The 10,396-nt window shown below is 62.2% G+C and overlaps 2 protein-coding genes and 1 long non-coding RNA gene across 4 annotated transcripts; 1 reads left to right on the forward strand and 2 right to left on the reverse strand.

Annotated features, from left to right (window-relative positions):
• Positions 1–1,584: 1,584 nt before the first annotated feature.
• LOC130610817 (synaptophysin-like protein 1) lies at positions 1,585–4,617 on the reverse strand. The gene is made up of 5 exons (XM_057430919.1): positions 4,523–4,617; positions 3,794–3,912; positions 3,075–3,285; positions 1,809–1,985; positions 1,585–1,713 (listed from the first exon to the last, which is right to left on the reverse strand). Exons 1-5 carry the CDS (start codon positions 4,589–4,591, stop codon positions 1,606–1,608), a joined length of 684 nt encoding a protein of 227 aa, XP_057286902.1. The 5' UTR covers positions 4,592–4,617; the 3' UTR covers positions 1,585–1,605.
• A 111-nt stretch (positions 4,618–4,728) lies between these two features.
• CTU1 (cytosolic thiouridylase subunit 1) lies at positions 4,729–7,818 on the reverse strand. Its single transcript, XM_057430916.1, has 4 exons — positions 7,732–7,818; positions 6,661–7,162; positions 6,354–6,443; positions 4,729–5,417 (listed from the first exon to the last, which is right to left on the reverse strand). The coding sequence occupies exons 1-4, from the start codon at positions 7,816–7,818 to the stop codon at positions 4,729–4,731; spliced, it is 1,368 nt and encodes a 455-aa protein (XP_057286899.1).
• A 1,190-nt stretch (positions 7,819–9,008) lies between these two features.
• On the forward strand, positions 9,009–9,665 carry LOC130610824 (uncharacterized). 2 transcript variants are annotated; one of them, XR_008975105.1, is made up of 4 exons: positions 9,009–9,075; positions 9,168–9,284; positions 9,457–9,500; positions 9,587–9,665. It is a non-coding gene; the product is annotated as an uncharacterized LOC130610824 (long non-coding RNA). The 2 variants fall into 2 exon arrangements; XR_008975104.1 differs by lacking the exon at positions 9,009–9,075 and having other exon boundaries at positions 9,156–9,284.
• The last annotated feature ends 731 nt before the right edge of the window (positions 9,666–10,396 follow it).

Genomic DNA, 10,396 nt, shown 5'->3' on the forward strand with positions numbered 1-10,396 from the left:
GACACGCCAAGGACACGGGACATGGAGCTGGACCGCTCTAGACCACAACTACATGGAGCTGGGCCACCAGAGACTATGAGTAGGGACATAATGACATGGATAAGGACCATCATGGGCACTATGGACTATGAGCAAGGACATAAGGACGTGGATCTAGACCATCCTAAGCCACCATTGACCACAACTAGGGCCACACATGGAGATGGACCGCTACGGACTATGAGCAGGGACATAAGGACATGGATAAGGACCACCACAGATCGCTATAGAGTATAAGCAGGGCCATAAACACACGGATAAAGACCATCATGGGCTCTATGGACTATGAATAGGGACATAAAGACACGGATAAGGACCATCATGATCACTATGGAGCATGAGTAGGGACATAAAGACATGGATCTGGGCCATCATGGGCACTACAGACTATGAGTAAGGACATAAGGACATGGATAAGGACCATCATGGACCATTATGGACTACGAGCAAGGACATAAGGACATGGATCTGGACCATTCTAAGCCACCATTGACCACAACTACAGGCCACTATGGACTATGAGTAGAGACACAAGAACGTGGGTAAGGACCATCATGAACTATCAGTAGGGACATAAGGACACAACAGATCACTACGGACTATGAGTAGCGACATAAAGACACGGACAAGGACCATCATGGGCACTATGGACTATGAGCAAGGACATAAGGACATGGATCTGGACCATCCTGGGCCACCATTGACCACAATTACAGCCATACATGCAGCTGGCCCCCCATGCGCTATGAGTAGGGACACGAGGACACAGACTTGGGTCACACCATGGACCACCACAGGCCACTGTAGACCACAGGCAGGGACACATGGACATAGACCTGGACCACCATGGACTTGGACCACCACAGACCACATCCTTGGGCCACCACAACGCAGGTGTGGAGGACACGGCCCACGACAGGGACACAACAGAGGGGGGAGGACCAATAAAGCAGGAGCAAAGCCAACATTGAGCCCATCTCCATGGCCCATCCCAGCACCCCCAGGAGGCCCAGGCACAGTCCTGGGGGGCCCAAACCATCCTGAGATGCATCTTGATGGGCTTCTCCATTGACGTCTTTATTGAAAGGGGGAGATGGAGACAGAGCCCCCCAGGAGGGGACATCAAGGGGGTGGTTGGAGATGACCTCAAGTGGTGGCCACCTCAAACAGGGGGAGTAGAAGGGGAGGAGGAGTGTGATGGTGGAGGACCAAGGCAGCCGCATGGCCACCTCCAGGTCTCCACCCGATTGGCTAACCCCCTCTTCCCCCCAGCCACGTGACCCCCACTGAGCTCCCCCCAACCAACCAATGAGACGAGGCCACAGCTCAACCTGCACCAGTCCTGAGCGAGACCACGTGGAACGGGCACAATCAGGGCCACGTTTGGTCGAGCGAAGCCTTGGAGAAGCCACCTGAGATGTGGTGGAACCCATAACCTACGTCCTCACCTCCCCTGCTTCCATCTCCTCCCATTGGGATCAGAAAGTTCCTTCCCCCCCACCCCTGCCACCAAAAGCAGCTCCAAAGGGCCCCCCATTGACCTGCAGCTGCAGGAGGTGGTGGTGGTTACATGGTGCTGGGGGTGCTGGGTGCTGGGGGGGTGTGGAAATTGGTCTCCTTGAAAACGAACCAGGAGCTGCCGAGCCAAAGAATGAGGTTGAGGAAGCCGAAGACCTGGAGGGGAGGAAGGGGATGAAGGTGAAGCTCAAGAGACTCCACCAAGAAGGACCCCAGAAGGGTCCCCGTTGTGCCCCCACTGCAGCACCCACCACAGAGACGTTGAGGGTGCCCATGGGGGTGGTGGTGTCGCGGCTGCAGATCACAGCCGGGGGGTGGCAGTAGGGCAGGGGAGCCGCCACTGAGGCCTTGACGTCCGTCAGCGCCTTGGCCCAGGCCGAGGAGGCCACCAGCCACAGGAAGGAGAAGGCAGCGGTGGCCAGGAAGTCCTATGGGAGACACGGCAGAGGTCAGGGGGTGGGCACCAAATCCCATGGGATAGAGGTGGGAAGAGGAGGGACGCGGTGGACACCAAGTGTTATGGAGCCTGGGGGTCCACAGGACCATGGTGCTAGGCCCCCAAGCATGGCAGGACCCCAAAAGCGAACGGCCAAGCCTTACCCTGTGTCCTGTCCATGGCAGCAGAAGGAAAAAAGGACAAAGGAGGGTTACGGCCCAACCCCAATGTCCCACCTCCATGTCCCATCCCACCACTGGGACCTCCCAAGGGACTGGAGGATGATGGGAGCAATGGGGGGGCTCAGGGGTATGGAGCTGGGGGGCAAGGAGGTGGGGGCTGGCCAATGGGAGGGCAGGAGAGGACCGAAGGAGTGGATGGAGAAGACCAAGGTGGGTGGATGGTGATTGGATGGATGGGTGATGGATGGCTGGTGGTTGGACGGTGGATGAGAGGGTGGAGGACACGATGGATGGTGACTGGACGATGTGGGAGATCAGGAGATGGATGGTGACTGGACGATGTGGGAGATCAGGAGATGGTGACTGAATGAATGCATGGTGGTTGGATGAAGGCAGGATGATGGTGGATGGTGACTGGTTGGATGGATGAAGGTTGGACGATGATTGGATGGATGGATGGATGAAAATAGGACGATGCTGGAGGGTCATTGGTTGGATGGATGATGGTTGGATGATTGAATGAATGGATGGTGGTTGGATGAAGGAGCAATGATGTTAGATGGTGACTGGCTGGACGAATGGACATTGGATGATGACTGGATGGATGGATGGTGGCTGGATGAAGGCAGGATGATGTTAGATGGTGACTGGTTGGACGGATGGACATTGGATGATGACTGGATAGATGGATGGTAGCTGGATGAAGGCAGGATGATGTTAAATGGTGACTGGTTGGACGGATGGAGATTGGATGACGGTCGGATGACGATGGATAAAGATCGGATAACGATTGGACGGACAGACGGCGGTCGGATGGCGAATGGATGACGCTGGATGGCCGAAGACCCCCCAACAACCCCACCCCCATTTGCCCCCCTCTCCCCACGGCCAGGACTCACCCCCAGGGGCAGCTTCCCCCCGGCGCCGCGGTAGAGGTGGAGGTAGCCCAGGTAGAGCAGGAGGGCGCCCAGGCTGTACAGGAAGGAGAAGACGGCCACGACCACGAAGAACTGGGCCGAGGACGAGAAGTCCCCGACCAGGTGCACGTCCCTGGCCCACGTCCGGTTGCACAGCGCAGTCAGGGAGGGCGTGAAGGTGGCCAGGTTCAGCCTAGGGTGGCAAAAGGGGCTCCGAGGGGGGCTCCTCCAAGACAGGGAGCTCCTGGGGCTCCCCACAGGAGCAAACCCAGCTGGGCTGAGGGAGCTCCATGGGGCAGCCTGGGGCTGCAGGCATCTGCCACCCCATGGTGCACGTGGAGGGAAGGATGGGGGGGATGAAGGTGGGAGTTGGGAATGGGGGTGGGACTGGAAACAGGGATCGAGGTGGGATTGAACGTAGGGATTGAGCTGAGGATCCAGGTGGGAATAGGGAATGGAAATGGGAATGGCGATGGGGTCAAGGTGGGATTGAACGTAGGGATTGAGGTGAGGATCCAGGCGGGAATAGGGAATGGAAGAGGGAATGGCGATGGGGTCAAAGTGGGATTGAACGTAGGGATTGAGGTGAGGATCCAAGCGGGAATAGGGAATGGAAATGGCGATGAGGTCAAGGTGGGGATGGGGATGAGGTCCCGCCCCCTCCCTCCCCGCAACCAATCAGTGTGGGGGCATGGCCTCACCGGAAGGGGTAGGCGAAGGGGGCGCTGACGGAGATATTGGGGCTGCCGGCGCAGCTCAGGTGGAAGCTGACGGAGCCCTGGAAGCCCCCGAGGGTGGCGAAGGCGAAGACGGAGAAAAACTGCGGGAAAAGTGGGGAAAAGTGGGAATTCTGGTCCCAAATCCTGCCTGGAATGGGGTTCCCCCCGGAAACGGGGAAAAATGAGCCAAAAATGGGGTTTTGGGGGTCAAAATGAGCAGGGGAAAAGGTTAAAGGTGGGAAACCCAAGAAAAAGGGGGAACTCTGGCCCCAAATCCTGCCTGGAATGGGGCTCCCATCCCGTTCCTCTCCTGTTCCCATTCCCATCCCATCCCCGTTTCCATTCCCATCCCGTTCCCGTTCCCATCCTGTCCCCGTTTCCGTTCCCATCCCCGTTCCCATCCCGTTCCTGTTCCCTTCCCCATCCCGTACCCATCCCCGTCTCCATCCCATTCCCATCCCCGTTCCCACCCCCGTTGCCATCCTTGTTCCCATCCCGTTCCCATCCTTGTTCCCATCCCGTTCCCATCCTTGTTCCCATCCCGTTCCCATCCCCGTTTCCATCCCGTTCCCAACACCGTTCCCATCCCCGTTCCCATCTCCGTTCCCGTTCCCATCCCGTTCCCATCCCCGTTCCCGTTCCCATCCCCGTTCCCGTTCCCTTCCCCGTTCCCATCCCCGTTCCCGTTCCCATCCCCGTTCCCGTTCCCACCCCCTGCAGGGCCCGGATCAGCCCCAGCGGTTCTCGGGCCGGGCCCAGGTCCCACCGCGGAGCCGCCATCTTCCCCGCACCGCCTCGGAAGTGACGTCAGGGCGGCGGGAAAGGACGGGACGTCATTTGAATACGAAGCCACGCCCCCAGTCGCTCAGCAACAGCTCATTTACATGCGTGGCCACGCCGGATCACCCCACGACAACTCATTTAGCCCCATAACCATCACCTTTATGGTCCCCGGCCGCGTAACCATCGACCTTATGGCCACCAGCCCTACAACTACAGCCCCCATCCTTATGCTCATTACCCCTATGAATACCATCCCCATAGCCGCCATCCCCATAGCCTTTATGGCCCCCATAACCATCACCCCTACGGCCCCCATCCCCACAGCCCCCATCCCCATAACCTTTATGGTCCCCATAACCGTCACCCCTATGGCCCCCATCCCCATAGCCTTTACGGCCCCCAGCCCCACAACCACAGCCCCCCCCAGCCCCATCCCCAGGGCCCCACGCCCGCCCCATCACCTCCTCCATCGCCCTCTTGCCCAGCGCCACCCTCGGCCGCCCGCTCTGCAGCGCCCCCTGCAGGACGCACGCCTTGCACAGCCCCTGGCTGGACGCGAACCCGCACCGCGCGCACGCGCAGAGCGGCCGCCGGGGGGCGCGCGCGTCCCCCGCCACCGGCAGGCGCCGCCCCGAGTGCCCGAGCGCGGGAACGGCGGCCGCGCGCGCCGCCTCCAGGCCCTTGAGCAGCGCCCGCGCGTGCCCGCGGAAGGCGCGCGCCGCGTACGCGCACTCGGTGCTGACGTAGCGCAGGCGCCGGAAGTGCGCGTACAGCACGATCTCCTTCTCGCACGCGTGCCGCAGCGGCTTGCACCGGGGCACCGGCGGCCACGGCGCGGGCACCGGGGGGGCCTTCCGGGGGGGGCCTGAGCTGGTCTCTATGGGGCCTGGGGTGGCCTCTATGGGGCCTGAGCTGGTCTCTATGGGGCCTGGGGTGGCGTCTGTGGGGCCTGACCTGGTCTCTATGGGGCCTGAGCTGGTCTCTATGGGGCCTGGGGTGGCCTCTATGGGGCCTGAGCTGGTCTCTATGGGGCCTGGGGTGGCGTCTGTGGGGCCTGACCTGGTCTCTATGGGGCCTGAGCTGGTCTCTATAGGGCCTGGGGTGGCCTCTATGGGGCCTGAGCTGGTCTCTTTAGGGCCTGGGGTGGCGTCTGTGCGGCCTGAGCTGGTCTCTATAGGGCCTGGGGTGGTCGCTATGGGGCCTGGGGTGGCCTCTGTGGGGCCTGAGCTGGTCTCTTTAGGGCCTGGGGTGGCCTCTGTGGGGCCTGAGCTGGTCTCTATGGGGCCTGGGGTGGCCTCTGTGGGGCCTGAGCTGGTCTCTATAGGGCCTGGGACGGTTTCTATGGGGCCTGAGGTGGTTTTTATGGGGTCTGGGCTGCTTAGGAAGCCCATGAAGCTCAGCAGAGTGTCTATGGGGTCCCTGGGGGTGTCTATGGGGTCCTTGGAGGTCTTCATGGGGTCCTTAGGGGTGTCTGTGGGGTCCTTGGAGGTCTTCATGGGGTCCTTGGGGGTGTCTGTGGGGTCCTTGGAGGTCTTCATGGGGTCCTTGGGGGTGTCTGTGGGGTCCTTGGAGGTCTTCATGGGGTCCTTGGGGGTGTCTGTGGGGTCGTTGGAAGTGTCTGTGGGGCCCTTGGAGGTCTTCATGGGGTCCTTGGGGGTCTTCATGGGGTGCTTGGCGGTGTCAGTGGGGTCCTTGGTGGTATCCATGGGGCTCTTGGTGCTCCTGGAGGTCTCTGGGGGGCTCTCCGTGGGGCCAGCGCCGCCCTCCGAGGCTGTTCTCCGCAGCCGCGCCACGTCCCCACGCAGGAAATTCATCAGCAAAGTCTCGGCGATGTCGTCGGCGTTGTGCCCTGCGGGGCCGGTTCCATCCCAGTTAGACCCAGTTACAACCAGTTCCATCCCAGTTAGACGCAGTTACAACCAGTTCCATCCCGGTTAGACCCAGTTACAACCAGTTCCATCCCGATTAGCCCCAGTTAGAACGAGTTATAACCAACTCCATCCCATTCCCGTCCCCTCCCTCCCTTCTCAGTCCATCCCAGCGCCCCTCCCCGTCCCGCTCCTCACCAGTCGCGATCCAGTCAGCCCCCAGCAGCCGCGCCGCCCTCTCCAGCGCCTGCCTCCTCAGCACCCCGCAGAAGGTGCAGCGGGAGCCGGCCCCCAGCGCCGCTCCCAGCTCGTCCACGCTCCACCCGAACACATCCCGGTGCGACAGCACCAGCAGCGGGGCCCCCCCCCGGCCCTCCCGCACCGCGGCCAGCGCCGCCTCCCGGTACCCGGCGATGCCCTCGTCCACGGACACCAGCGCCAGGCGCAGCCCCAGGCGCAGCCCGAAGCGCTGCAGGAGGTGGCTCAGCACCGTGGAGTCCTTGCCGCCGGACGCGGCCACGGCCACGGTGGAGCCGGGCGCGGGGACGGGGACGCGGGAGCCGGGCACGGGGGTGATGGAGCCCAGGAACTCAGCCTCGAAGCGGAGCACGAAGCAGTCGCGGCAAAGCGGGGTCCCGCAGCGGGGACGGAGCAGGGCGGCGGGGAGGGGACACAGCTGGCAGCGAGGAGGAGGCATCGCCTGCAACAGGAACAGGGGGGACACAGCGTTAAAGGGGTGATGGGGGGGCAATAAAGGTGCATTTGGCACCCCACCCCCCCCTACTGCTGGCAATGGTGCCTCCCAGCCCCCCAATGGCACCAATGGTCCCTCCCAGCCCCCCCACAATGGCCGTAAGGTCTCTCCCCGCCCCCCCCCCCCATGGCCGTAATGGTCCCTTCCCACCCCCCCCCCCATGGCCGCAATGGTCTCTTCCCTCTCCCCATGGCCGCAATGGTCCCTTCCCACCCCCCCCCCATGGCCGCAATGGTCTCTTCCCTCTCCCCATGGCCGCAATGGTCCCTTCCCTTCCCCCCCACATGGCCGCAATGGTGCCTCCCCCCCCCCCCCAATGGCCGCAATGGTGCCTCCCCCCCCTCCCCCCATGGCCGCAATAGTCTCTCACACCCCAACCCCCCCCCCCCCCCCGCAATGGTATCTCCTAGCCCCAACCCCCCCCAACCCCCTCCCGCCTCATAAATGGGCTCTTCCAACGCCTGCCCCCCCCCATTACCCGTGTCCCGTCCCCTCCGTCCCCCCCCCGCCGTTACCGGTAATGGTCCCGTCCGCCGGAGCCGCGGAGCCTCCGCACGCGCCGCTGGAGCCTTCCCGGCGTGCACCGCGCTGCGGAGGGGCATGGCCACGCCCACCAGGGAACTCGGCTGCCAATCAGAGCGCGAAGGGCGGATCCCGCATGGGTGGGGCCGGATAATTAATAGGGATGGGGTCAATAATAGCCGTAGAGTGGGAATTAATGGCCCCATTGGTTAATCAGTGCGCTCTAAGGGTAATTAATAGCCTTCCTAAGGTAATCGATGGCTTCTAGGGGTAACTAATGGCCCATAAGAATAATTAATAGCTGTCATGGGGCAATTAATGGTCTCTAAGGGTAACAAAGAGTCCTCATGGGATAATGAATGACCCCTAAGGGTAATGAATAGCCCTAAAGGAGTAATGAATAGCCCCCCATAGGGTAATTAATGGCCCCTAAGAGTAATGAATAGCCATAAATCGGTAACAAATAGCCCCCATGGGGTAATTAATGGCCCCTAAGGGTAACTAATGCCCTCAAAGGGCAACTAATAGCCCCAAGGGACAAGCTATAGCCCTAAAGGGGTAACTAACAGCCTCCACTGATGCAATTAATGTCCCCTTAGGATAACTAATCTCCCTTGGAGGATAAATAAAGGCCTCAAAGTGGTAATTGACAGCACCAAGGGGTAATTAGTAGCCCAATGGTTACTTTGATAGCCGACAAAGAGCAATTAATAGTTCTAAGCTGTTAGTCCCAAGGGTTAATTAAGGCTCCTATGCGGTAATGAACACAACGCAAGGGGCGGAGCTTCCCGTCAGGGGGCGGGGCCTCTCCAAAAAGGGAACTAAGGGGGGAAAGGGGGGGGCGGAGTTTAGTCCACGTGACCCCATTGCCCCTCCCACTTCCCCATTGTCTACCAGGGCCGTGCCCGTGCGTCCAGCGCCATGAGTCCCCCCCCGGCTCTGCTGCTCCTGCTGCTGGGTGAGGCCACGCCCCCTTTCATAGACCACGCCCCCTCAATTAGGCTCCTCCTACTGCCCCCCACCCCCTTGGCCCCACCCACCCGGGGCAAAAGGAGCCAATGGGGTGGGAGGAGCCAATAGGGTGGGAGGGGGAAAAGGGGTGGGAGGGGCCAATGGGGAGGGAGGAGCCAATGCGGTGGGAGGGGTTAAAGGGCTGGGAGGGGCCAACGGAATAGGAGGAAACAATAGGGGAGGAGCCAATGGGGTGGGAGGGGCTAAAGGGGTAGGAGGGAACAATTGGGGTGGGAGGAGCAAATAGGGAAGGAGGGGCGGAGCTTTCACAGTTGTCACGTGACCACTTCCGTTTGTTCCTCCAGGATTGGCTGCTGCAGAGGGAGGTGAGGCCCACCTCCCTCAACCCCCCGCCCCCTTCCGTGAGGTCACGTGTGTTGGGGGGGTGGTCAACATCTTTTCCCATGTATCCAATCAGATTGCAGCTCCTGCCTGCCGGGCCCGGGACCAATCGCAGCGCTGGTGGCCGCTGACATCATCATGACGCTGCTCATCGCGGGAGGGGCCTACTGCCTAGGGGGGCGGGGCCGGAGAGGTGGGGGCGTGGCTTGAGAGAAAGTGGGCGGGGAAGGACGAACGGGATGGGCGGGGCTTGAGGGGAGAGTGGGCGGGGTCAATCGGAATATGTGGGGCCTGTGCAGGGGGCGTGACCACTCACCAGGTGGGCGGAGCTTCCCCACCCTGAACCCTCCTCCTTTCCATCCCAGATGAGGTCAAGCCACGCCCCCCCGAGGTGGAGCCGACCTATCAGGTAAGACCAGTGAGGGGTGGGAAGGGGAAGTGGGCGGAGCTTTGCCCATATACGACGGGGCTGACTCCACCTCTACCCCTCTGCAGGAGCTCCAGGGCGCACGTGGGGACGTCTACAGCGAGCTCAGGCGATAGCCCCGCCCTCTCCTCGTCCCCCACCGACGGGACCCGGTTGCTTCCCCCCAATAAACCTCCTTTTTTTTTTGCCTCAATTTGCTCTTTTCCGCCCCATTTCCGTGTCGAGGGGGGTGGAGCGCGCTGCGTGCTCTTGACGTCATCGCCGCGCGCCGGAAGTGGGTCCTCACCCCCCCCCCCCCCCTCCCTCCTTTGCCATCATGGCGGCCGCGGCGGCTTCGGCAGCGGTCGCGGCTCCAGCGGCAGGGCCCGGGCCTGGTCCCGGAGCTGCGGCCTCGGCCGTGAGCGGGAACGGAGCCGGCGGGAGCGGGGCGGCGGCGGCGGCGGCGGCGGGAGCGGGGCCGGCCAAGAGCGGCGAGGAGCGGCTGAAGGAGATGGAGGCCGAGATGGCGCTGTGAGGGGCCGAGGGGCGGGGCTGCCATGGCAACGGGGGCGGAGACGGGGAAAGAGGGGTTTCGCCATGGCAACGCGGAGTGGGCGGGGCTTGAGGGAGAGGGCGGGGCTACAGGGAGCGCTTTGGGGGGGTGTGGAAGGTTCCATCGGGGGTAACGGGGGGCGATGGGCACCCCCCTGACCCGTTCTGTCCCCGCCCAGGTTCGAGCAGGAGGTGCTGGGAGCCCCCACCCCGGCTGCACCCCCAAGTAGTGGGGACCCCGCATCCGCCATGGCCGTGCCCCCCGTGACCCCCGTCCTGCGGCCCATCATTGCCACCAACACCTACCAGCAGGTGACGCACCATGGCCCCATAGGCTCCCCATACTT

The sequence above is a fragment of the Pezoporus wallicus genome, unplaced genomic scaffold (assembly GCF_028554395.1).
Source record: "Pezoporus wallicus isolate ANWC-B61680 ecotype Strahan unplaced genomic scaffold, APGP_CSIRO_Pwel_v1 contig_8581, whole genome shotgun sequence".
NCBI lineage: Eukaryota > Metazoa > Chordata > Aves > Psittaciformes > Psittacidae > Pezoporus > Pezoporus wallicus.

What these genes read in the sequence shown, in the direction of transcription:
- LOC130610817 (XM_057430919.1), bottom strand. Translation starts at nt 4,591, where the DNA reads ATGGCGGCTCCGCGGTGGGACCTGGGCCCGGCCCGAGAACCGCTGGGG. An exon ending in TGATCCGGGCCCTGCAGGGG is followed by an intron (nt 3,913 to 4,522) that starts GTGGGAACGGGA and finishes CTTTTCCCGCAG; the next exon opens with TTTTTCTCCGTCTTCGCCTT. An exon ending in CCCTTCGCCTACCCCTTCCG is followed by an intron (nt 3,286 to 3,793) that starts GTGAGGCCATGC and finishes TTGCCACCCTAG; the next exon opens with GCTGAACCTGGCCACCTTCA.
- CTU1 (XM_057430916.1), bottom strand. Translation starts at nt 7,818, where the DNA reads ATGCCCCTCCGCAGCGCGGTGCACGCCGGGAAGGCTCCAGCGGCGCGT. An exon ending in GGCGGACGGGACCATTACCG is followed by an intron (nt 7,163 to 7,731) that starts GTAACGGCGGGG and finishes TTCCTGTTGCAG; the next exon opens with GCGATGCCTCCTCCTCGCTG. An exon ending in GAGAACAGCCTCGGAGGGCG is followed by an intron (nt 5,418 to 6,353) that starts GCGCTGGCCCCA and finishes CGCCGTGGCCGC; the next exon opens with CGGTGCCCCGGTGCAAGCCG.